At 39.0% G+C, this 27528-nt stretch overlaps 1 protein-coding gene across 3 annotated transcripts in view; it reads left to right on the top strand.

Annotated features, from left to right (window-relative positions):
* The window catches only part of TEX2 (testis expressed 2), a 58919-nt gene that overhangs the window by 16062 nt on the left and 15329 nt on the right, over positions 1 to 27528 (top strand). For 2 of the 3 annotated variants that reach the window (XM_085304661.1, XM_085304664.1), the window contains exons 2-7: positions 10316 to 11970; positions 19831 to 20031; positions 21718 to 22054; positions 22913 to 23160; positions 25612 to 25761; positions 27315 to 27414. In XM_085304661.1, coding sequence (XP_085160787.1) covers positions 10342 to 11970; positions 19831 to 20031; positions 21718 to 22054; positions 22913 to 23160; positions 25612 to 25761; positions 27315 to 27414 — 2665 coding nt within the window. In that variant the 5' untranslated portion in view covers positions 10316 to 10341. Of the gene's footprint in view, positions 1 to 1620; positions 1642 to 10315; positions 11971 to 19830; positions 20032 to 21717; positions 22055 to 22912; positions 23161 to 25611; positions 25762 to 27314; positions 27415 to 27528 lie in introns of those variants that run through there. The other variant, XM_085304663.1, reaches the window with a different exon arrangement.

Raw genomic sequence — 27528 nt, 5'->3', positions numbered from 1 at the left:
CTTTATGAAGGTTTTGGTGTAAGTAGTATGTCACGGAAGGAGAAAAATTAATCTCTTATTAGTAAAGGTAGGGAAATGACTGTGGTAGCTGACCTTTCTTTAGGTCTTTGGGGAAAATGTTAATATAGAATAGATTCACTTAGCTAATATTAATCAATTTTTCTTTTGAGTTTTGGAAGCATTGTTCATATGAGCATGTGTTAAGGACTTTATTAGTAGCATCAGTCTTCAAAATTACTAGAATGTTTTCAAAGTCTCCTTATTTGTCATTGCAATTTTATTTGACCTTCTTGTCTTGCACTTCAGTAAGCAACCTCCCTTGTTTGTCTCTTTAGTGATAGGTTTATGGTTCTCGTTAAAAGTGTTCTCATTGATACTTTAAATGAAAGGTCCTAAGCAAGATTTTTAAATATTGTTGAACACATCTTAAATACTGGTTATTTAACTTGGATTCTTTCTACCTTAAAAACACTTGCACAAAAATATAATCCTTCCTTTACAAAGCTCAGAGAACTCCTGATGGAGGTGTTCTGACTGTTGGAGCCAATTTAGTTGTGGTGACTTGATTAACTTCTGTAGGGGTATGTGCTGTGGAAGATCTCTATGTGTGTATGTTATAGTGAGTGGCACCATCTATTCTGGCTGGGTAAAGTATTTACTGTGATCTTAGTTTTGACTTCCGTTGAATAMATGGGACTATATTCATCTAATATCACTTAACTGATATAAAATTGTTCATTTCTATACTTCTTGTAAGTCTGTCTTTTCCTTATCTCTAAGTCTGTATTTCCTGTCCAACTGTTTAATAGTTCTTTTTTTTTTTTTGTTTTTTCTGCATCTCAAGTCCAGTTGCATGAACTTGAGAGTGAAGCAGAACTTCTTAGTACTGTTGGAAAGTGAGATTTAAAGTATTATCTTCAGGCTGGGTAACTAGATCCCTAACACAAAGACTTCATGAGGCTATCATGTGATGGTAATTACCAACACTTCCTATGTAGTTCATTTAAAAGTAATGACTAGCGGATGTAAAAGGAGTAATGAGTGTTAACCATGAAATACATTAACTGATGGAGGTTCCAGAGAAATTTAATTTTTGGTAATTAGACTATTAAATGGTGATGGGAAAAGATGTTGAAACTTGAGTTTTTTTGTATCCTGTTTTATCTTTTATGCAATAAATGCATTGAGTGAGGTGACCTGTGCATGACAGGTAGTGGTTCTTTAGCTATGATCTCTCCTTCAGTGAGGTTGTTCTGGACAGACACACTGGAGTTGGTTTTCTAGACTGCTTCTGTGATAAAGTAGTTCTAAGATTACTGGAGACATAAACTTCTGATGATTTAAAGCACTGCTTAGAATCAAGGCTATAACTGCTAGGGTTGTTAATATTTATGCTTTGTTTTGAAGAAGCCGAAACAAAGACTTCCAGCTCCTAATTCAATAGAAGGAATTTTGTCTGCTTGAGAACTGTCTGTCATTTCTCTTAAATGAGCAGAAAGATAGTATCGAGCRATGGGATACCAGCAACAGTCCTCCCTTATCCTTCAGTGGACAGAAGGAGGATGCATGGCAGATTATCGATGGACATGTTTGTAATAATGAAATCCCCTCCGCTTCCCTCCCCTCAAMTCCCCAGAAAAAGTGAGTGTGAAAATTAGACTTTCTGGTTTTGTTTATTTAAGAAATGAGTTTATTTGATAGTTTTGCTGCCTTAAGACTTAAACAAAATAGGTGGGCTGGGCCTGTGACAAAACTTCATACTACAAAAAAAAAAAAAAAAGTCATTGCTGCCAGCTGCTCGACCTTAGTAATACTCATTCAGCTGCAATTGTGCTTATACATTTGCTATTGAAGACTTCTGGCTCATTCCTCTCTGATACTTACATGCTTAAGCCCAGAACTTGCTCTCTCATCTTGTTAAATAAGAATTGGGTATGTGCTGCAGCTCAGATTACACTGATTTAACTGGTTTAGAAAGTTTAAAAATGTAGCTGAAACAAAATGCCAAGTCTCATTCCTCAGCTATTGCCACATCTCCAATGTTTTGTTTTATCTTTCATAGAGAAAAGTGCTACAGAACGTATCTGTGTTTTACCTGCATAAACAGAAATCTGTGATGGTATAACATAAATGCAACAGCTCATACAGGGTTTTCTTAAGTAGGAAAGTCTGTATAGCTTTACAAGTTTAAGCTAACACTGTAACGCATTACTTTCTCTAAAATCTGAAACTAAGAATATGCATGAAGTTGTGTGAATAGTTTGACCTCATTCATTGTCCACTTACCTRATCTTCTGTCTTACATAATAAACAAAACTCATTAATTGTCACAGCAGGAAAATGGAACCTCGATAGATGATATCCTAGAAGAGCATTCATTCCGAAATGATGAGTTACCCAAGGTGGTACTGAACTGGGTGTGTAATATGGCTTGGTTTTCGGTAACTAAAGCTTGCTTCCAAGTAAAGCAGCTTTAAAAGCTGCTTTTCATAATGGACTTTTTTCTGCACAGTTAAGGATCTGACTGACCCTCCTGTAACCAAAGTAGATGCAAAACCTGTTTTGAATGCTGTTTGCTTCTCCTATGCTTCTAGCATGGTTTTGGAACAGTGTATGAAAGCATGAGAGTGCTTCCGTCTATGCTAGTCTAAGATCTTCTGTTGCACCCGGTAGAAGTTGCAAAGGTGGTCTTAAACATACTACTTCTTCCTGCCCAAATGGAGGATAGGTTTTAGGGTATGAATTACCTGTGTGACTTCAGTCTGACACTTGGAAATGACTTCTGAGGAATTAAGAATAATAATAATGAACCATATCAGTCCTAAAGAACATACTTTATTTTCCTCTCCCTAGGAAATGGCAGTTTGCTAAATTGGGGAGGAGTGATGGTGCAAAAGGATTATTGGTGAAAGCAAAGATTTAATCAGTTAGAAACATCTTTCACTTTGAACAGTGGTGGTGATTTGCATGAAGTCCAATTATTGCATTCTGAATAATCTGGTGGCTTCCTGGGTAGCTCTTTGGGCTTGTTTTTTTCTGATGCAACCAGCAGATGTAGGGGGAAGTATTAAAATGTTTTTTAATAACATATAAGACACTTTCTTTAATCAGCAGTTAGGAAATTTTTGTTTTGCTGAAAACACCTTTTTTTTCTGGTCTGCAGTTAACAGCAATGAGCAAGGAAAATCATCTGCTTGTTTTTAACTTCATACAGATCTTCTGAGTGTTTTGCTAGTACAGCATACTCTTCCTTCCTCCCTGCCCCCTTGAATAGATGTTGCAGTAACTAATAGTAATATGATTGGAATGGTTGGCCTGTTGCAATATGTCTGGATTTAGTTCCCCATCTGTTCTGTTTCTGCAACTAAAAGATTATGCAAAACATTGAATTGCTCTACTAAATTTTCCTAACATAGTTATTAAACATGGCTAAATTGAACCTTGAATGTGCAATATCAAAAGGTGAGCTGTGTGAGACAGGTGAGAAACAAATATAAAACCCTCCTCTCATTAATAGGCATCCCAGTTGGTCATTCTTGGTGAAGGTAAGAGCACACATTCCTGTAGCAACACTCTTAAAAGGTGTAGTGGCCTAACGTGACCAAGTGCTGCCCAACATCTGGTGGATTCTGGGTGTTCCTGCTCATCAAATAGTGAATCATGGCGTCCTGGAGATGTGTTGTCACCTGGGGTGAAAATTCAGCTTCAACTACCGTGCTGAGCTGCATCGCAGCTTGCTAGGAAAGGACTTGAGAGAAATATTTTTTACTCGTAGGAGCAAATGGCAGTGTGCACGCACTGTTCACCTGGCATACTGTTGCCCATCCTTGCAGAACTTTAAAAGTGATGCCTAATAGATGAGATTTTTAATAGCTAGGTGGATAATGGGAGTACTTGTCCTTAAAATAAGAGCTGGAAATGGCAGTGATGGTTGCACAATGCTTTCGTTCCACCCTGCAACAGCATCTAAAACTCAAAGCTTATGGAGGAAGGGAATTATTTTCTTATCACCCCTCCCACACCCACCCAGTGCACACCCTGCTCACACYCTGAGCTGCATTCAGATTTTGAAGCATTTGAAACCCAAGAATTGAAGATTATTTTTCAGGCCGATCTGTTATGTAAATAAAAATGATGTCTTACATCTTTAGGATCAACAAGAACAGCAACAACACCCTCCCCCCCCAAAAAAAAAAAAAAAAAAAAAAACAGCTAAGAAGGCAAACAGGAAAGATGGGAAAGTATGGCTTTAAAAAGAAGGGCCAGTGAAAATGCACATTTCTGCAGATATTCATGTAATCTGCAGCTGGACGGTTTGGAATTGCGCCCCTTCAAAAAAGAGGGAAAGAATGCAGGTTCCCTAGGGAGGGGGACGGCAGTTGAAACGGCTGGTGGGAGAAGGATCCGAGTTGCAGGGGAAGAATAGCAAAAAGAGGAAACAATGAGCAGGGACAAATGTGGAGGTGCAGGTATTAAAAATGATTTAAGAAAAAAATAACCTATGGTTCAAGAACTTGATAAAACATGTTTGTTATCAAAACCCGGTTCCTAGTAAAAGAAATGTTAGTAGTGTAACAGTGGAAGAAGGGGCTGAGGGATGTTAGTGCTGCAGTTTCTCTGGAAAAGTTTCTAAAAATCTCCTGGGGGAGGGGGGGGAGAGATTCATTTGAAATTAAAAAGAGAAACGTGCTTAGAAATAGATTGGAAAAATGACCCTGCACAGAGCAGGATAAAATCTTCCCTATCCTGTGTTTGTGGAGGGAAATTACTCTTTGACATTAAGTATGTTGAGAGGACTTGCCTAAAGCGTGGTGGTGATGTAGAGAGTGTTGCTATTGTAATCCCTATTGATACTCAAAATGTAGTAAAATGTCCAATGTTGACCAAAGCACATGTGCTGTCTCAAGTAGATAGCGTTGTGATGTTGCTGCTGTATTTCAGGCTGCTTTTTTCCTTTTTTTTTTCTTTTTTTCTTTTCCTTTTTCCATGTAGCAATTATCTGAAAATTTAATACAAGATGTACACTTCCCACAGTTGTGTGTCGGGGAGAAGCATGAATTGCCTTGCAGCAGAACTGGGCTATGAACAGGGTTGATTTAAAAAGTACTAGGAAGATCACACAAGGTTAAAAAATGTATATTTGCTCAAATGGGAATGATTGTTCCAGAAAATCAGTTCCCACAACTGCAGTGCCGTTTGGACCAGCCGTTGAGGGCGTTGGATCCTAGTTCCCCTGTCAGTCGTGTGCTGAGGATGCCAAAGTGCAGTTGGGTTATGTTAACTTCCTGCTGCTGCCCTGTTGATAGTGCTGATTTTTATAAGACATAATTCATGGTATGATAACATACTTAAGGGTGGAGAAATAATGACTAATCGAGAATTTCCTTCCTTTGTATGATAACTTGTTAATCGTGATATAAAAATAATCTTGCTTATTTGGTAAGTAACAGATTCTTTTTCAGTGTGTTTGGTGTGTGCAAGAAATCTTCATCTGTTTCAGGTAATTAGCACTGTGTGTTTTGGCAACTGCTGYTTAAACACAAGGTAATTAACTGTACAGTGTAAATATAGTATGCGGAAGATCTAACCAAATTTGTGGATATCTAGCTGATCAAAAATAAACCAGAAATGTTATTTGTTGAGGGGAAGTAGTAGTTAATATTGATCTCCTGTGTTGCCAGAKTCTTGATCCAAGGTAAGTGCAGGATGAGTAGAAGAGAAGAGCTCTGTCAGTTCAGTAGCAGCATGTGCTAGGCTGGAGGAGGCACAGCTCCTGTGCGTTCTTGCTCATGCGCTCTTTTTCTTTTTTTCTTTTTCCTTCTTCCTTAGTTTTWTAAATGGCTAACTGACAGAATGACCAAGAACACTCGTGTGTGTGTTGTTCTTCTCCTTTCCTCCCTCCCACTCAAATTTTGGTTTGGTGYTCCTGTAACTTCACAGTTTGCACAGAACTTTAGAGTACAGATATGTGATAGCTGACAGTCTAGCCTTGGGGAARAGGAAATGGAGTTGCATATGTATCTTTCCAATAGAAATCTTTTTTTTTTATCCCCTAAAAATAAAATTTGCACTTGGCTGACAGATATGGAAATCTGCTGTCTGAGCCACGTGACATGTCGCGGAGGCACAGATCCCCTGTGCTCGTGGCGTTCCCAGTGTGCTTTCTCACCAGGAAAGTGAGAGACCAGGTTTCTCACCAACCACAGCACTCACCAAGTTGTATATACATATGACAGACTAATCCATATCTAAACTTCTGAAAAACTGAGAGTTCATACTCTTAGGGAAATAACTACTTGACCCACAGAAGTGGCAGGAAAGCTAACAATTTCAGGAGCCTTAAGTGGACTAGAGGTACAGCTCCATCAATGACAGCGACTTTCTACACTTTGTTACCCTTTACTATTCTTTGAGATGTCGGAGGGGCTTTTGGGRTGACAGAAAACAGTTCCACAGTAATAGTTGAAACCAGGTTTGATCCTGAGGCAGAATTGTGTAGGGAGTTGGGTGCTGTGCTTTTACGCCTCATAAGATGCATATAGTTCAAAACGTGTGGCTTAGRGAAATTATACATAAAAGTGGCTGTGCTCACATAAGTCACTGGTATAGACACTGTTTAGATGTAAAAAGTAGATTGGTAAGTGCAATCTGAATGTTACGCAGAATCCTCAATCTGCTTTTCCAAAGGAGTAAGTTTTAAATAGTAGCAAAAATAGTAATTTTTCATTGTATTAATGTTTAAAAATTGGACACTTCAGTGCAGTATTAGAGCCTGTGATTTTTCAGACTGGTCGTCTGCGTTCCTGTCCATGTGCCTGACTGCAGGAGGACGCGGCCTGGAGATGCCCTGGAGGGATCCTGCTAGGTAGCTCTGTCACCGAATGGCCGGCTTCTAACATGCGATGGGGAGGCTAAATAGGCACTTGTCAGGAATTCAAGCTGTGTATGTGTATGTGTATGGATTTCTCTGCAACTGGAATAGATAATAAAAGTAAAGCTTTCTCCTTGATAGTGGCTCATTCTATTCTTAAAAATTGTATAGTGCCAACAAAAATGTCCCTGCCTGTAAGGAGAACAATTGGTGTTTTAGAGCAGAAAAGAGCCTAATGCTAGTATAGCAGAGAAGAGTGAAGACCAGAAAGTATTTGTTGTGCTTCTTTTGGAGTCCCTGTCTTTTGTTAGGTGTTAAACCTGTGAATGGGTGAGGGGGAGGAATTAGTTGGCCTTTGCAGATTGTTTCCTAGACATGATGCAGAGCAAGAAGCCACCTCATGTGGCTGTATCTTCAGGTGGAAGAGTGTTGTCTCTGAGATGTAGCTGCCTTCTTTTAGCTAGTAAAGAGCTGCCTGCCTCTGATCAGGATTCAGTCTTGGATTAGATYTCTGTATCAAACCTCCAGCTTCATTTTGGCAGAAAGATGAAAGTGATACTGCCTTCACTATCTTCAAATTAGCCTGTATTCATGCATATAATATAGCTGATACTAATTGGAGCAAACACTGAAAGCCTGATATTCCTGCTCCAAGGGTAGCAGTTAATGTACCAGGTCAAGTCAATGCACATTCTTTCTGGTTCAATTAGTAATTAATGCAGAATAGAGTAACTGGATATTTTTCAATCTCTTCTAGTGCATTTAAAATCACTTTAGTGGATTCAGTATGTTAGCTGTTAGGAGGGAGGCACATGTTGGAAAAAAGTCAGTGAATTTGATCACGTTTTAGGCAAGCAGCTCAAACCACTGAACTGTCATAAAGACTTCAGCCATGCTCTTGTGTGGGATCTGATTGTGGGAGCATATTCTGAGGTTTCTAATCCTACATGGAACGGTCTAGTGAGCTCTAGGGATGGTACAATGGAAGGAAATAGATTTGCATGATGGGAGAGGGGAATGGGCAGGGAGAGCCAAGAGGTGGATATTCAACTGAAATAGTATTTAGCCTTGCTCTTGCTTTCTGAAGCAGCCCTTTAGAAATTAACTTTCAGCATGCTTATGTAAAAGYGTGTTCTGGGAAGATAAGTCACTTTGGAAAGAGCTGGGAAAGTTTTCAGCATATTTTCCTTGCTGCATAGTTTGGGCTGTTTCTAGACAATGTTTCTGTAGTTGCTGATTGCTGTTAGTTTAATAATGCAGTAACAATTGAATTGCTATTTTCTTGACAAATTGATCTGAAAAATGAGCAGTGTAGCACTTTGTATTTTGTCTCTTAACCATTTTTATGATAAGCTGTTCAGGTGGGAAGTGGAGGAAAGTGTGAATAGGTTCTGAAAACTTATTTTGGTTCCTTGAGCCCAGACTGACTCCCTGAGGTTTGCAGTAGAACTGGATTTAAGGCTGGAACAAACATTTCTGGAGACTTTGCATGAAGCATAGTAGAATTCAGTTCCTTTTGTACAACTATTGGAAGACATGTGAATGCTAGAAGAAGCAAGGAATAAACCAGTCAATAATTTAGAAGCCACAAAATGGATAACCATACTGAGTCAGAAGTTGTTTCTTTTGATCCAATTAAACTGGATAAGCTGGGTAGCAAAGACTTGCTGTTTTAAAATGTTTAACACAGCACCTTTACTGGCACGGGTTGGAAAATGTTTACTAGCATTGCCACTAGCAAGTATAAGGGTCTACAACCTTTGTTAGAAAAATTATGACAAACAGGTGGCATTGTCTTGCTACAAAATACAATCTTCGATCCCACAACTGTTTATGAAGTACATGTTTCTTCAACACCATGTCATCATTCTTCTGAACTGTTCTTTAAATGTCAACAAAGGCATCTCATTAATTCTGCTAGACAGTTTGATTACAGCATTTTAACAGCTCCTGGAAAGTAATTCAGTTACTATAGTGGTAAACTTGCTGTCTTGATGATGAAGATGAAGTACTGCTTCACAGCTAGAAAGGCAGAGCTTGYCTTGTAATTCCTGATCCATCTTTGAGAACGGCCACCAGTGGCTTGGTTTGAATATGTGTGATATTTCCTCTCCATGGTATTGTAAGCCTACTTTTATGGGTCAATGAAATGTTTGAAAACGGCTGTAAAAGGCAGGTGTTTTAGCGTATTTATCCTATAAGCAACCTGTGTGCACTGAATTGAAGAAATCAGTATTTTGAAGAAGTACTGTTGCTATGTCAATGYGAAGAGCTGTTGCCTCTGCTGAAGTGTTCTTGTGTATTCTTACAGCAAAACTGCTAGCAGCAGTGAATTCTTTGTCTAAGTACATGCATTGTCTGCAGTATATCTCAAATGTGTCCTGTCTGTTGAAGCAGAAAGTCCAGACTGATTCATGGGTTTTTTTTGACAATTATTAGTTTGATACTGCCTGTTATTTTGGTGTTTGGAGCTATGTCATGTCTTAGGAAATCTTTATTTATAGAGGATAACTTTTAGAATAAAGTTCTATCCAATTATGTTTAGATTTGCCTGTAGGTATTGGACTATTGTATATCCTGATCATTTGCCCATAGTTTGCAAAACATGGAATGATAAAGACTGCCTGAAGACTTCTACATGTTTCTGTCCTTGCTTTGAGTTTGTAAGCTTTGCTTTAAAACAAAGCAAAAGCAGGATCTAACATATGTAGAAGGAAGTGAGAGTTAAGAGTGAAGAATTTCCATGCCCTGGTGTGGGATGGGGGTTTTGGAACTCAGTAAGAAATGTAGCCATTATGGAAAATGGGAGAGTGGTACATCAGGGATGAACTATGATTTCAAAACACTTGAAGGTGTTTTTAACAGTGCAATACTTCTAATATTGCCTTCTAATTAATTTTTAATTAAATCTAATATTGCTGAGTGGAAGTACGCTAGCTGGCAAACAGTAACCTATTATAATTTTGGGCATTATTGTCTTCTGCTTATATTTTATTTCTACCTAAAATCATGTCAGATTCTTCCTTCAAGATTATTTGACAGGKTCTGGTAATGCTCTGTATTCCAATCCTTGTTTCTCCGTTGTCCTGAACAATTTTTTCCCCTAGTTTGTCTTTGAATCCCTTTTTTTCTGTTCAGCGATGTTAAGAATAAGGGGAGTAAAACAGATGTGAATGGAAGTACTAACTAAAATTTAGAGATGTTTTATGCAGATAAATAAGCTTGCAGTCAGTGTGTGGTGGTGGAGGTGTGTTTAGTAGCAGTCCCTGATTTGACTAGACAGTTTTTAATCTAGTGAGATGAAAAGTGTCCAGAGTGTTTTATTTTCTTCCACTGAYAGACCTGTTGCATATAACCCGTCTCTTGTGTTTGTCTGAAAACTTGAAAGTAAGGATGYTTGGGGAGGAAAAATGTGTTTAACTTAGTTCTGCGTTTTCTTCACAGATTCTGACACGTCTCTGGGACCTGCAATGACAAGTCAGAACAGTAGCCATGCAGAGAAAACTGGTGAAATGTCCTCAAAGCAGTCAGCACCAAAAGTACAGGTCCAACGATCTGTCTCCCGAGAAACCATTACTATTCATTTCTCTGCATTTGGGAAGGAGGAAAAAGAGGAGGAAGAGGAGTTTAAGGAGATTCTTGATGAGGAACTAGATGACCAAAGCATTGTAACAGCACTTGAAGCCAAGGAAGACCTCTGCTTTGAGCATAGTGGCCATGATATTTCTGGTCCAGCTACCTCGCTTAACATGGCCAACTCCGCATCACTGCTGTCCTCATCACCTGCAATTCTGCCAACTGCAGACGCTGTAAAGCCGTTGGAGTCTCCTTCCATATCCCAAGTATTCAGTGCAGTGCCACTAGTTCTGTCTCCCTCATCACATTCATGTCACAYAGTTAGCTTATCAGGTGCATCAGCACCTGCGGAACAGAAAGCCAACCTGTCGTCTTCCCCATCCTCATCCCCTTCCAGATCGGTTGTCTGCTCTAGTGCATCATCCACCGTTTCTAGTTCAAAGCCTTTTAAGAGTTTAGTCAAGTCCCTCTCAACAGATGTGGAACCAAAAGAACCCACCCCGCCGATGAGACACAGACATTTAATGAAAACTTTAGTGAAATCTCTGTCTACAGACACTTCTAAACAAGAATCCGAAGCTGTGTCTTACAGACCCCCGGACTCAAAACTGAATTTACATCTCTTCAAACAGTTCACTCAACCTCGAGCTACAGGTGGTGATTCTAAAACTGCCCCTTCATCCCCATTAACATCTCCTTCTGACACTCGTTCCTTTTTTAAAGTACCTGAAATGGAGGCTAAAATTGAAGATACTAAAAGACGCCTTTCTGAAGTAATCTATGAGCCTTTTCAGCTGCTCAGTAAAATAATGGGTGACGAAAGTAGTAGCCACAGGCCCAAAGCCTTATCTTCAAGTGCTTCAGAACTCTCAAACCTTTCCAGTTTGAATGGCCATTTGGAAAGCAATAACAACTACAGCATTAAGGAAGAAGAATGTGATTCTGAGGGGGACTACTATGGGAGTGACTCTAACCTGAATAAGAATGACCAGTCAAAAACAGTTGAAGAACATGCAAAGGAGACTGAGACCAAAAACTCTCAGTCTTCGAGCACAAAGGACGTGAATATGAAAACTTCACTAGTACTTGAAAAATGTTCGTTGTCTGCACTAGCAAGCAAAGAGGATGAGGAGTTCTGTGAACTTTATTCTGAAGATTTCTGCTTGTTAGAGGATGAAAACAAAAGTGATAAACCTCCTGAAACTTTGCCTCATCCAGAGATGACTGAGGAAAATGGTACTATGCTCAGTAGTGAAGATGAAAACAATCTTTATGTGCAACAGCCTAAAATACCAGTCAAAACTTTGTACTTCTTAACACTGTTAGTGTATGCTTACTTTATTATCCCTCTCCCTGGCTACTTAAGTGGACTCTTACTTGGAATTGCCYTTGGATTTATGATGGCTGTCTGTGTGATTTGGCTTCTTACTCCAAGTACTCCTGAATATCTCAGATTGCATAAAAGTTTGAGAAAGCAATGGAATACRGGAGCCCTAGACATCAAAGAACCTGAAATACTGAAGGTGAGGTCATGGCATTTTGTGTGTGTTTGTGTTATTCCGGGCAAATGTTTGTGTTATTCTGAAGGTGCAGATGAGCTGAATTATCAGTGTTTGTAATTAGAGTATTGTTTTAGAGCTTTTTGTTTTAGAGGCTTTGGCAGGGAGAGAAATGAGTTAGTATCCAAGACTACATAAGACTTCAACTCCCTTAGAGATTAGAGGAGAAGTAGAATAATTGCTTCAAAAATGAAAGGGCAAATGGTTTTGCTGATGGATTTGAAGTGATTCTGCTGAYTGACTGAAAGCCAGTAGTGTCGGAGTTTAGTGTGTGAAATAATACTTGTGCTTGAAGCTGCGTCTTGGGAGGTGTGTTCTGTTTCTGGGGTATTTTACCACCTAGACAGTGATTTATCTTGTCTGTTAAATCAAGAAGCTTCAAAAGCATTGTGCTCAAGTAAAGCCTAGAGCTGGAGAGCATACAGATTACTTTCGAGCATTAGCTAATTATGATGGGAGGAGGAATGAGCGATGAGAAAGGACATACTCACGAATTATGATGCCTGCTGTTCTCTGTGCTGACATTTTGAATAGTGTGTTGTATAATCTGGATTACAGTTCACTAAAATGTGTGCCTGAGAGCTGGTTTTTAAATAAAGCTCTAGCAAAATTTCTCCTCCCTCCTTTTCACTCTTCCCAAATTTCCACTTCTTGTTCAGATACAGTGAGCTGCTGTTGCTGGTATGTCTGGCATGTTGCTGTCTGTCCAGCTGTGAACCACATGACCAGCTCAGTTACTTCAGAAGCTTTGTGCTTCTTCCCTACCCCATTCTGATTCACCTAATTCATGTCTTTGATAAATTAAAATAGTATTTTCCTAAACGCAAAGCTTTATAGTAAAGCAGCTGCTAGTTTCTTATGTGAAACAGAAGCATCTCAGAATGATAGTGACACAGCTTTTGCTTGGTATCATTTAACTTATTTTTTTTAAGCAAAATGTGAATCTCTTCTGCTAATGAAAGATGTTTAAAGATACCGGCAGAAAAACTCATGACTAAAGAATTGTCAGACACCTTCTGTCAGACAAATTGAAATTCCACAAACCAGTGCACAAAGATATGTGTTAGCTTCAATGAGGAAACATTTGCCACATCACAAGAGAGATCTGCARTAACTCCTGCAAAGGAATGAAATACAGAAGGTCTTTTAACTCTGATCTCGCTTGAGATGCATCTTGGGAGATGCTTTGGCAAGCTGCTGTACTTTGTCTGCTTTTGGTGTGGTTAAGAAAAACCATAATCTCTGTTTTTCTGTCATATGTACACAGCTGTAGGTGATTGAGACTACTGTTTAATGCCATGGCCTGCAGAAAGTGTAGTGGGTGAAAACTTCAAATTAAGAAACTGCTCACAGATTTCCAGTGGCCATGTCCGAATATGCCACTGTTTTATATAGCATGTATACCAGCATGCACAGTTTCTGATTTCCACTCTTATAACCAAAATACAGGTTCTCATTGCAGCTGTGCTGATAATTTACATGTTTATTTCATAGATCATTAAGCAAATAGGTGGTGTCTTGTTACATTTGCTTATGGAAGCATTTGTGAATGCCTTCGTGTAGAGGAGTAGGGTGCAAAATGGGCAGCTTTGAGCACAGCGGTTGTGTGCCCAGTCCACGTGCTACCTTGGTGTTCCCTGTTTTTCTTGAATGGCATGAGTGGTGGTCTTTACTTGCTGTAGTGAGTGTAGGCTGAACAGTCCTGCCTCTCCATTTGATTTACCTGCTGCTTGTGTGTACGAATCCTGACAAACTTTCAGTTCTGTCTGTATCAGTTGGACACCGAGTCCCTTCATATGTATTTGTGTTAATACACTAAAGCTGAAAAGTTTCTGATACTCATTGTTGGCTGATGTTGAGCTGGCTCTTCGGGATGTTAGCTGCTATTCAAGAACCTTTAAACCATATTTTTATGCTTTTATCTAGGAGATACATTCTAAGAGAATTGCTGCAGGCAAGAAATAACTCTGCAGGAGATTCTGTATGAATGCAGATTTATGTTTTGTGTGGCCTGATAAGTATTTTTAGTCTTGTTAACACAGAAAATAATTGTCTTTAATGTATTAATAAAAGGCCTTTTTAATGCTTCGGGACTTTAAAACCCAGTGTAGTGCCTGTATTGTAGTAGAAAGTAAGGTAATAAGATTTAGCAGATTGGAAGTTATTATTCCACCCCCCATATGAATATTTCCTATTTGCCTCTGTCAAAATGAGCAGTAGACAGTTCAGAGCTTCAGCAGAATGAGGTAAAGATTTAATCTGTAACAAAACTGACATGAATATAGGAAAATTAAACTTAACTCTTGCATAAAAATACTCTATTTGGAACTCTTTGGTCTTGCATTTTGGCTGAACTGCTTTTATGCAATGGTGATAAATGCTAAAAGTAAGACTGTTTTATGGGGCTTTAGAAGCTGGGGTTCTGCCAAACTGCTGTCAAACTATTTTTGTACAAGTACATGTGCTCCTGTGTAAATATGGAGAAGTTTGAGTTTCCCTTGAATTTGAAGAACTAGTGGAAAATTCTGCTGAGCAGTTGCCAAAATACCTGAACACAAACATTGTTTCCCTCAGAACTGTTCCTTTGAAACATGAAAGAATAAAACAGTTTTGTGCTGGCTAGTATGGCTTGATTTAAATCAAGCTACATTTCTTTTTTTTTTCTTTTTTAATTTCTGTGACTCTTTCACTTTATTTCACTCCGACATCTTTGATAGTGTAAAACAAAACGAACCAAAAAAGTGCATCTTCAGTGTGTCGTTACCCTCTTGCTCCCTTGCAATCTTCGTTTCTCTAGCTTCCCTTTCCTTTTTCTGTCTGCTCAGTTGTCGTCGTCTTTAATGCCCACAGTGGATTTTTCCCCCCTTTTTGAACCCATTAGGCTTTTCTGGTTTCCTTGTTGGCCTTTCCGAGTGTTCCCTTATGTTCTGTTGACTGATGAAAAAAAAGTTTAAGTAACAGCTAAAATGGAGATGATAAATCTCCCCTTTCCATTAGCAAACACATTTATTAGCAGAAATGTACACCGTGTTGGCAGTGCCTGCTGAAGAAGTGAAGCTTTCTGAACCATAGCTGCACAGAAAGAGGASGCTTTTTAGCAGTGTGCTCTTCCTGAATATTGCCCAAGGGATTTTGTGTTTGATAGTGGCCTCTGACAGACAAATGTGCTTTACAGTTAAGACTATGATCATTTCTTAAAATTTTTTTTTTGGTCTTACACAAGTTTTTAGATTCCATGTCAGTGAACATTCTGCCCCTTTTTGAATATAATATTTTTTAAATGCATTTGTGTAGCACCCTATATATTTTTTCCCTACTTATCAAGCAAAATACTATTGAAGTATTTTAAAATAATGATAATGAGGTATACTAATAGGTTTGAGTTATCTACAATCTAGCAAGAATTTCAGAATTCTGGTTCTGAAGCTTTTGATGTTATCATTTAGTGCTAATAGCTACTAATCAATCTGTTAGTATCACTAAGAAATGTTGGAGGCAGTATACTCCAGATTTGGGCTTGCGTTGTGAAGCTCTCTGGCTGGTGCTTTCATCTATGTAGTTGGTAATATAGAAATACTGATTTTATTTATTTTTCCCTGCAGATGTATTCTGTTGTCTCAGSCCTCGGAGTCTTTCCTGAGAATTCCTTTTGGAATCCCCTATCTTCCCTCCCATGTTAAGGTTTAACACACCTGAGATCCTAACTAAACAACCCTAAAAAAGCTTATCAGCTCTGCAGGGCCCAGCTGTGCAGTTCTTACTCACATGTATTATTCTGTTGAACTGTAATTCAAATTAAAATTTGCAGCCTGGTATTGTGAAAGAAGAAAAGTAAAACAGCGGAGGCCTTTTAAAGCCATTTTGCTTGTGTTGCCCAGACCTGGGCGTTCCCTGGAGGATCTGATAGCTGATAGCAGTGCTGGAACAAGCATAACACTTTGAAAGCCAAAGTTCAGTCTCTGCTATGTAACAAGCTGGCCAGATCCTGCCAGCTAGATTTTTTTTCTTTTTAAATAATATCTATGACCTTTGCTATAAAAGCCATTCCACGCAATATTCTAATTGGATGCTTTCTAGGTTAGTTACTAGTCTGATAGTTGCGCACTTTCTCCCAATTTCAGCCGTGAATTCGGAGGAACTGCTGACCTTTACAGATGGAGATCACAGGACCAGTGCAAATGGCAAGCAGCTGCACAGTAACATATGACTGTGGTCATTGTCCTCCCTGAATTACTAAATTTCTTATTTTAACAACTTCGCTAGTACCAAAAAACCCAATCATCCAGTCTCTCCTCGCCTACACAAGGAAACACATTGTTGTTTCAGTAGTTTGGGAAAATATATCTGTTGCTAGCAGATCACAGTAACAGAATTGCTGCTTCAAATAACGTCTCTGTTTAGGAGCATTCTGAAGCGGTTACCACAGGTTGTGAATCTTTTGTTTCCATTTCTTTTTGCAGAGAGAAAAGGAGATATTTCTGCTAAAATTGCTCTTAAAATGTAAGATCTTGGAGGGAATTCTGAAGCCTCTTGAAGCTTTTGAAGCCTTTTCAAAAATGCTTTCATGCTAAATGGCAGTCTGTGGTACAAAAATGAAAATTGCTGAAATGAGAAGGTAGATAGGGTGTGTTATARTTTTATTTTGTTTTATTTTTACTTCCTTAGCACTGTTWGGTATATGGGAAAAATTCCTACAGCTGACAGAGCTTTGCAGATTCATTAATAGTGAAGCATGATTGCTTGATAAAGTATTAACAACTACCTCTGAGCCGTGCAGTGTTTCTCCATGTTAAATAATAACTTGAAAGTTGAGTTGCGTCCTTAGAAACTGGGAATCTTAAAATTTATTTASAGGAAGGATTATAGTACTGACTGGCTAGAGACTACCTGAATAAAACCAGTGATTTGAATTTAACTTTCTATATTTTTGTTTTTTGGGCTAACCTTCAAGTACATGATGCAGCCAAGCTTTCTCATATGGAAATTGCTGTGTAGGCTGCTATTTTAGGTGGTTACTGTGTTWAATTTCTGCCTGTTCTAGATTTTGAGTGTTCAATAGCTTAGGCAGCCAGAACTCGTGGTTAAACAACTTGGAGGGTTCTCCTGTCCCRCCTGAGCTGTGCCGGCGGGAGGAGCATGCGCTTGCGCTTGCGATGATCGTTCTGTGTAATGAGCAAGGGAGCCTGCGGGATGGGGTTAAAAAAATGTGCGTTTGGCAGGTTATAGAGCTCATCCATTTATTTGAAATGGAAAGCCTGGGTGCACGGTAGAGATCGGAAAAGCAGGTGGGACATTCCAGCRCTTGCTGAGACAGAAGCAGGCCTGTGCAAACCGGAACAAGACTCCGGTTTACTTGTTTTTACCCTTTACCTTCCGTTTGTATTGTCGCTGCTGGGAAAACAGTGACCATCCTCAGAAGTGTCTCCCCTCTGCTGTTTAATTATGAAGTGTAAGGAAATCTTCCGTCTGGGACTATCTGCAAATACGTGATGTCTGTGCAGATCCATTATAGYGTTACGCTTGCGGAAAGACTGCTAYTGGCACGGTAATGGGAATTGGATAGGAAAGGTGCCGGTCTAGTGGATGGCACACCAGCTGAATTCAGACCTCTSTGCTACTAGAAACTCACTGAACTTGGTTAAGTTGTATGCTGTAAGCTGTGCCTTGTTTCTTTCTATCACATATGTGGCTATGGCATCTCAGTATGTTTTGAGGGATAAAATCAAAATGTGACAATGAAGGACTTGGATAATTATGTTACAGCTACTGAGAAAGCCTGGCAAAGTTTGTGCATCTGACCTATGCCCAAAGRTGCTGATGACTTCTTAACGCAGCTTTCCGTCTTTAAAGCATAGGATTTTCACTTCTTAGCATGGCACTGTGGCAATCGAGAGAGAAGTATAAATCATACATTGCTTCATTGCTACATGTCCTTTGCTAAGCCTGAGTGCTGCTGTCAGAAGGTTTCTGCTGATTCCATCTCGACCAGGATATTAAAGAAACTTCAAAGTACCCTATCCTTCCTTCTCGGGTACCCTGCATGCAAGAGGGCTTCCCATCCACATACTGAAAATAACTTTATTGCATATTAAAGTCATAAACAGGGCTCATGCGGCTAAGATCCCTGTGAGGAGCTGTTTTCTAAGAATTTCTTTCTCTTTGTGCCAGCTTGTGTGGTCTTCAGCTGCACTTTGTTGCAGGAGAAGGCGGTAGGCTCCTGAGGCAGCACGTTTCGGTCTGTACTTTAGTCCTGGCTGCAGGCCTCTAACCTTCAGTGTCAGAGCTAGAAATAGCCTGAGATCTGATCCGGGGGGCAGGTGGGAGTCTCTCCTGAGGTCTGTGGGCCATATGGATATTCAGTGTCTGTGCAGGGTGAATAGCTCACGGCAGCTTCAGGCAAGGCCTGTGATGTCCTTGTGCTTCAGTAAGTCCAGCTGGAGTTCCTGGCTGAAAATTAATTGCTGTCTATTCAGAGATGTCTTGGCTTAATTTCTAGGAAGGAAATAGGATATGCTCAAGCAAACATCAACCCTGCTGTGCAAAACCTTGATGGTTTATAGAAAACATTTCCACTTGAATTGTGGGTCCTGTATGGTAGTTGTATATACCCGATGTAAGCAAAAAGAAAAATAAATAAAAAGCTTCTTCAAAGAGCTTATATTGGCACTGGTATTTCTATAAATAACAAGGCAGTCTGCTTTGGAGTTGAGCAAAGAGTGACTTAATCTTTACTGAACATAAAAAGAATTCTAATTTACCTATTTTTTTATGATTTATAGTGAAAATGGAGCTAGATCATGGAGTAAGCAAAACAGATTGCACTGTTGCTATGGCATCTGAGAACTTATATGCTGTCTACTTTGAGAAATTATGTGGCACTGAAGTAAATGAGCATTAAAATAAACTCTACATTTTTGTGTGTGGGTGGAAACTTCTTTGGTAAGTTAAGATGCAGCAGTAATGTCTGAGATGCTTTGCATATGGTAGTTGCAACATTTTAGAGGAACTAGAAATGGTCTTTAAATCTATCTTGATAAGGATCAAGCTATTTCCTTCACTCTGACATTAATGTATATTGAGTATGTAGGTCTTGAAGTGCAGGTAGAGATCATTGTTAAAGTATGTTACTTGTCAGGTTAAGAGAAGGAAAACTTGACTTCCATGAGTGAATACTCTGGCTTCTCTTCTGTCCGATTTATCTTGCACTTTTTGTAATCAGGTGCTAGAGAAGAGAAATAGTGTCACCCCTGTGGCTGGAATCTCTACAGAGGTGTTACAGCAGAGTTTGTTTTTTTCGTTCCTGCACAGGTCTCTAGGTAATGAAATATAACCCACTTGTGTAGTTTGTGCATTGCAACTGAGCAGTGACACGATGCATTAAGTGCTGTTGGACAGTGATGGTGCATTAAAACAAATTCCATTGTGGTCTTCTCGGTCCTTGATTTTTCGATGATGTCAGTGGTCTTCGTAAGCAGAGGAGCTGCCTGCTCCACAGTATGCCCTCGCCAGCCAGCTGGTGGCTGTTCCCAGCAGCCTATGTCTGTAGATCTTGCAGAGTTTCWGGAAGATGAGCTGAGGGTGCTGCACTACTGATATGAAATGACGTACCCAAGAAAACAAATGTGCTTGGAATACAGTCCTCATCTCATGCTCTGTTGGTTGGGTGCTCTCATTCAGGGCACTTACTGTTTCGCTGCATTTGTTTGTGCAGCAAGTGACATGAGTCTGGCAAAAACTTGGGTAACTATTTAAACCTTTCATGTATATATTGTACTTGGTTTTCCAGCAGTTTAAAAGTCTGTTAACAAGTGTTTTCTTCTCTAGGGATGGATGAATGAAATTTATAATTACGATCCAGAAACGTACCACGCTACTTTGACTCACTCTGTCTATGTGCGTCTTGAAGGAAGCACCTTAAGACTTTCAAAACCGAATAAAAATATTTCTAGAAGGGCTATTTACAATGAGCCAAAGCCTGAAGTCACGTATGTCAGYCAGAAAATTTATGACCTTACGGAGAGCAAGGTGAGATGTTTTATTTATGTTGGATTCTAACAAGGAAGATTTTGAATCTTTAAGTTTTTTCATTCTTCTGGTTTCATGTGCTGTTATTATGTAAACAAAATTGTTTCCGTGATTAACTTGCAAAAGATTGTTCTGAAGAGGATTGAGAGGATTAAAAACAAAACAAAAACCAAGACTACATATTTACACAATAATGGGAAAGCATGCTTTACCTCAGATGGTTCAAAGCAGAAATTAACGTGCAGAAATTTGAGTATTGTTCCCAAAACATTAGATTATTGCATAGCTGCTTGTTTTGAAGCCTACATGAACATGCATAGTTCCTGATTGTCTGAACTGCATCGGGATAGAAACAGCAATCTTTGTATCTCACTGTTGGAGTGAGAACACACATTGTACATGAAAGCAAAAAAGGAGAGTGAGATGTCCAGAACAGAGAACGCTCACTGTTGTACCCACTGTCTAGGGAAGGAGAAGAGGGCTTTTTGCAGTTGGAAGAGCACATCAAGAATAATGCTGGAACAGTTTCCATACATATTATTGACTCCTGCAAATCTTTGGGGAGTTGTAGTGTAAAGTTGATTCCATTGGCATTATATTAACTAATATATTAATATTTCATAATTTAAAAAGTAGATTTTTAATGCAGTACATTGATAGAGGACCTTGGCAGTACCGATGTGGGAGGAAACTGTTTCATTTGACTGGAAAAGTTAGATAAAAGGATGAAGACGACCAGTGAGGATCTCCCTTCATTTCCCTGAGTCAGTGTGGGAAAGGAGTTTGCAGTCAGCTCTGCTTTCCATTAAAGGAAGATGGTGAAAAAGATGAGGAAGAAACTTAGAGATTCCTGCATTTTACAGATTTGTTCTCCCATAATGGAGACAAGAAAGCTATCACATGCTACAAGAGCACTTGACTGCTTATTGTTCCCCATGGTATTTTAGAAAATTTTCTGGTACTTTTTTTTTTTTCCTCCTCCTCAAAATCAATTGCAAAAGTGCCGAGTGCTCTGCATGTAATCTGTAAATGATGGCTGTTCTCCAAAGTATTTGCCCACAGTTTTTAAAAAACACTGGTAGGTACAGCCCCAAGAYTAGAATTTTTGTCTCTTGCTGCTATTCTAATCATTTGTGTTGTCTCAGTTCTCTCTAAATACTGAATATAAAGAACTCCGAATGTAATTATCAACAAGTCACTTCTATTACTTGATTCTTGCATAGTTGTTTGAGCTGACTATTACCAGCTTCAAGCACTCAATTTATGAGGTGGGTCTGAAAAGTAATGAGTTTTAAAACTCAAGTTGGATTTTCATTACTTTCCTAGTGAGCAAAGAAATAAGTTTCTTGTTTTTTCCATTTTTCTGCATAGCTGTGAGAATAAAGTGTCTTAAATKGAAACCGAGTTTCTAACACATATGACTGTAGAAGTCTAAGCTACTTAAGTGGTTCTTGTTTAAATTCGTAAGGCTATGTCTTACCTTATCTTTTGGAGGATTTATGAAACCAAAGACCTGGTGACAGGTCAGTGGTTTAGACATCAGTCAGCTATAAGTTAAGTCGATTAAACCTTGTAAATTCTGCATAGGATCCGTATCTCTGGCATTCATGTTCCACATATGAATATAGAAAGGTGGAAATTATAATTGAAAAATAAGTTAATTTAACCCTTTCCTTTATCCTTCAGATTTCCCTGGTTCCCAAGAGTCTGGCACGAAAACGAATTTGGAATAAGAAGTACCCTATTTGCATTGAACTTGCTAGACAGGATGACTTCATGGCTAAGGCCCAGATTGACAAAGAGAATGCAGAAGAAAAGTTATCTGCGGAAAAAGTGGACTTGAACAATGAAGAATCCAAGAAACTTCAGGATGGGGCAAAGTACAGTAGCCACAAGGATCAAGTACTTTACCTCTTTGGAAGGACAGGTAGGGAGAAGGAGGAATGGTTCAGGAAGTTCCTTCTAGCATCCAAGCTGAAGCTGGAAGCAAAGAAGCCATCCAATTTATGTGGAAGCAAGCCAGGTATTTAATGTTTTGTACTCTAATAATAGTATCTATTAAAAGAAACAAACCAAGAATATGTTTTCACAGTGGTGGTTATAGCGACTGTGGAACTGTTCTGATCCAAACAGCTATGTAATACCAAAGGGGCCTCCTGCTTCTTATCTTGGCACCCTCTCCTCCCTCCCCAGCCCTTTCCTCTTTCTGCCCCCTGCTTTCTTTTGCCTGCTCTTGCTGGTAAAACTTGCTTGACTGTGGAAAAGCGGTTAATTTCCTAATCTGGCATAAAACKAGCTCTGCCAAAAAAGCAAACAGTTACATGGGATTATCTTTAAAGTGTAACCTCATCTGTCAATAACTCACTGCTGTCAAATGTTGTCACACGTGCCTCCTGAACTGATCTTCATCCATCCTTGTGTCTGATCAGGCACCCTCTGATTGGCAAAACAGGTCAACTCACTCACCTCGCAAAATACTCTGCTATTCTTATTGAATAGTTGCTTGAGACTATTTTATAAGAATATATGACTTTTATTTCTAGGCATTCCACTGCACAGTTTTGGGGAATTCTGTCATATGTTGTATTTATGAGTGTGTCCACATGTAAATGTGTTACTGGTCAGCTGAGTTTGTTTTCAGTCGCACATCCTGCTGAATACTGAATCATTCCAAATGTTGACTAATTTGAGTTTAAGACTGCCTAAACATGATAATTTACTACAGTCTTAAAAATGAGAAAGCACTAGTTTGAATGGTTTATTTTCAGAATAAATTATTTCTGTAGGCTAGTTTTGTTCGTTTAAATATTTGATCMTACTCTTCGCTGTTTGACTGCCAGATTTCTTTTCTGTTTAGCAGTTTTTATTCATTTTGATTTAGGGATCTTGCCAACACATAGTAGAACCGATAGCCAGTCTGGAGCTCTTACACACAGCCGGAGCAGCAGCAAGGGAAGTGGAGAAGAAATCACATCTCAGCCTAAGCACAAGGATCTGGCTGGCAATGTGCGACAGAAGATGCTTCTGGACTACAATGTTTATATGGCCAAATGCATTCCACATGAAAAGAAAAGCCCTTCAGCTAGTCCAGTCCTCAGTGCAGAGAGCAGCCCTACAGCTGTGAAAAAGGTAATACTTCCCCCCCACCACCACCAAAMGATGCATCAGAGACGGTAGTATATTTTATCTGGTTAACTGCTGCTTTAAAAATCGGTTCTGTAGGGGGGAAAAATATTATTTTTTTTAACTGCAGTTCRGACCCAAACTTTTTACAGACTCGGTGTGGGGATTCACACCTGCCCATTGCCCTTTGACCACAGTTTCTTCTTACTGTAACATGCAAGCTTTTTATGTTTGATTTCTTATCTCCCAAGAATATTTATTTTTTCTGGCTTGTACGATGTCACATCCTTAAAAGATTACACTGCTGAAGGCAAAGTTGCTGTAGATTTTCTTCATTAGAAATAACACAGGTATATCCTGGAAAGCATTAATCCCCCAAAGAACTAGAAATTGCATCTTGACAGCTAATGCTTAAAATCAAAAAACAAACAAAACAACAACAACAAAACAGATCACTTCCCAATAGTTTACTAATAATAGTAGAAAGTTAATGACTTTTTCTGTGTGTATTCTAAAATAGATTGAACTAAAAGCATATTTTTGAGGTCCTGGCTTGCTGAAACAATTTAAGTGCAATTTTAGTGCGTGGTAGTTGGTCTTTGTTTTCTGCCCCTTCTGGGGAGTTGCAAGATCTAAGATTTCTGACTGCATCTGAAAACTGTCCCCTGTCCCCCTGTGTGGTTGGGATAGAATAATGCTGTGACAAAAGTGTAAGTTAGATCCTGGTTTTAGCAATTTTTCAGTGTGGATAGTACATTGTAAATTCTGTTTCAGAAAATGCTTAACCTCTCCAGTTCTTTCTTCAAGGGTGGTATCCCAGCCCTGTTGCCATGAACAGGGTCAGAAATTCGCCTTCAGTACGTTTTCTACGTAGCTGTGGCTTTGACAACAGTGGGGCAGCTTTTACTGGGGTATCCCTGCTGTCTGAGTTGATTGAGGGATAGAAGTGGAATTGACTTTTGTGTAGGACTACAACTTTATCCAAATCAAGTCTTGCTCAAAAAGAGCTAAGGCTTGGATGGATTGGTCACACTTCATACATACAGTTTCCATTTTATAAATATTTTTTAAAAGCGATACCGAATGGCTGATGTATTAATCTTGTGTAGTACATAGCAGCATAATAGCACTGTCAATAGCAGTAAATAAGCTTTCTTTGAGCTCTTAGACTGTGTAACTGCTTGTTAAAACTGATGAATTGTTCTTAATAAATAGAACCTTAATATAAAGTTCATATATATAAGTTAAATGAACCAATGATTTGGTTATATTAAAAATTGTAGTTCCTGTCATGCATCTTTGTTGCCAGACTTAGACACAGCTTCCAGAGAAGGTTCAGGAGACCACAGTACAGCATGTGAATTAACATGGCTCACGCTGCCCCGGGAAAGGAGACTCTAGCGCCGGCAGCCCCTGAAGCGGTGATGAATTCACTGCTGAACCTGACACGTGCCAGACGTTGTTCTATAAATACATCAGTGGTGCTGGCAGGAAACTTGTGTCGCAGAAGAAGCTATCAACCCAGTAATTTCTGCCTGCGTGAGGACGCAGCCACTGAGAACAGTCATTGCTAAGAAATACTCTTTAACATTTTTAGAGCAACTGTAGCATCTACCTGATTTCTCTTATAAAGCACGGCTTTTCTGCTGGCTTCAGACTTTCTGCCTATAGTAATGAAAGGGTAATTCTCCTTTCATTACAGGCAGTTGAGCTGTTAAAGATATTTTTCTTTCATGCTGTTTTTCTTCCAGACTTCCTGGTTTGAAAAAGATCATGATAGCATGTACACATCCTGGATTATTTCAGCTGGCTTTGCTTTTATGTCTGTAATCAGTGACGCAACATCCCAGTATATAATAGCAAATGTTTTGAGATGGTCTTCAAATGAACTAAGACATAATCCTCTTGAACTGTAGACAAAACCTTTAATATAGCAGAAGGAACAATGTAGTTTTCTGAATCCAATATGCAAACACCAGGAAGAAGTGTGTTTCCCTGTACTCTGTTTGTCCTTCGGTTTGTGAACTGGATTTAAGGATGTAAGGTTGAGTCTTGCTCTCCTGTTTTTCTGATAAGCAGAAAGAATAGATTAGTTGTTCTTTCAGACCCTCTTGAGAAGAGAAAATGTCCATGTTTGACACTCCACATTTGTAAGTGGGGTAGGCTTATCTCCACGCTGGTCTTATCTGCTCTTTCTGCCAGAGGTTAAAATACTTTTGACTTCCTCATTTCATTGCTTGAAGTGAATCTATATCTGTATAGTCTTATTCACTCTGTTGCACATCAGGATGATAACAAACAAGCTCATGTCAGGCCAGCTGACATGATTTCAAAGCTGCTTTCTGTGCTGAACGTTTACTTTTTGTAGCCAGTCACTGAACTCTCCAATGTAAATGAGGCTTTTTCTAACCTTAGTTTACAGCATTTCCAAAGCTGAATAACCTGCTCTGTTTTCAGTTGCCAGATACCCATGTAGCAGCTGAAGAAGAAGAACAGGAGGCCTGGGTGAATGCTTTCCTTGGAAGAATATTTTGGGACTTTTTAGGAGAAAAGTATTGGTCTGATCTGGTGTCCAAGAAGATCCAAATGAAACTCAGCAAAATAAAGGTAACTAGTCTAAGGACTTTCACTTCTCATTCCTGATAGAGAAAAACAAGCACGGTCTTTGGGATTAGAAGCAGTAGGAAAAAAACTACTTATTTAGATATCCAGGGTGCTGTAAAAGACAAATGAGTGAGTAAATGTGATTCAGTTTTCCAATTCAGCTTTGCCATCAATTTCAGAGTAAGATCTTCAYGACTTAGATTTGTTGCCTCAGTTTCAAATGAACTGCACCTGAATTAACTATTTGTGTCCACTAAGTTCMTATGTGAAAAGTGGAAGTGTTACTATATTTACTTGGGAACAAATAGAACTGCTTATAAAGTATAAACTTCCCTGACACAGGTCTCTATAGCTAGTGTTACAGACCTGCAGAGCTTCTAGTTCTCCCCCATGCACATCAGAATTGTGAATAGAAACTAAATGCAGACTTGAACAAAATGAAATCTGCTTTCGGAAGTTGGTTGGAAGTTGGAAGTAGGTTGCCTTTAAGGAGGAGATGAGGCTGCTTGTGTACCTCRAATAACTTTCAGTCCAGGCTGTCTGCAGGAGAGGTCGATGGGAGTGGCAGTCAGTGCAACAGCTGTCTGGTGGGTGAAAGGATATAATTGTGCAGCTACTGCTTAAGTTCAAAGGATGAAGGAGAAATGATGCTTTTGGATGACTTCTGGGTCTTCCCTTTGCATTCTGTAACCTTTTCAACAGCAGCAGTTAATCACAGGCCTGTTCAGCCCCTGATGTTTGGGGAGGAGTTTACCTCTTCCTAAAGGCAAAGAAAGAMGTAGTTTTGCTGACAAGCTCTGAAATTTAGCTGCCACCACCRGCTGTGAGAGAGTTTTGCTTGTGCTTTGGGGAAATAGGCAGTAACCTAATTCTGTGCTGGCTSTTTCCACAATCATGACAGCAGGGTATTCAAACATCTCGCTGGAAACAGTTCAATGGAAAGACAGGGAATAGGGGGTGGATGTGTTTTTGATAGGTTAAAGCTTCTATCTGTTCACAGCAGATAAGTATTTCTAATTCATAGAAGTCCTACAGCAAATACCTGTACAGAAATGCAATGACTTTTGTAATACTGGAATTATGATACAGATTAAGGTTAATGTGCTATGGTAGAATTTACCAAAGAAAAAAAAAGCTAAGATTTTTGATGTGGCTGCCACTGTAAAATGTGACTGAGCTTCAAAAACAGTCTTTAATTTTTATTCACAGTAAAATAGGATTTACACTTTGTTATTCAGCTGTTTATATATACTTTGACTTAAAAGCATATCAGAGATTTCAGTCAGAGTCAATGACAGCATCTGAACCTAAATGTAGATTAAAAACATTTTCACTCCAAGTTCAGATAATAAATCTCTCCCTTAAAATACTATTTTGAAACTGACAAATGTGAAATCCTAGAATTTGAAGAAATTCATGTAATCATATTTGTGTTCTTTCACTGGCAACTTTAAGTTCAATCTTCTTTTATTTATTTTTTAGTTTAATGGCCTCGGGAAACAATGATGTTTAGTTCTATAACATGGATTTTTTTTTTTATATATTCTATTCTTTAGTTGCCATACTTCATGAATGAACTAACTCTAACTGAACTTGATATGGGGATAGCAGTGCCGAAGATCCTTCAAGCCTTCAAACCTTCTGTTGATCACAAAGGTAAAATAATTTCCTTTTCTATTTTTGCCAGTACATGCTTTCATAACATGYAGAGCTGAATTTGAATCTGTTGTGTGTGTCCTACTAGAGGAAATGTACACTCAATAAGAGCTC

This window comes from Rhea americana, unplaced genomic scaffold, assembly GCF_003343005.1.
Source record: "Rhea americana isolate MKP2758 unplaced genomic scaffold, rheAme1 scaffold_21, whole genome shotgun sequence".
Classification (NCBI taxonomy): domain Eukaryota; kingdom Metazoa; phylum Chordata; class Aves; order Rheiformes; family Rheidae; genus Rhea; species Rhea americana.
This window is presented reverse-complemented; position numbering and strand designations above follow the sequence as displayed.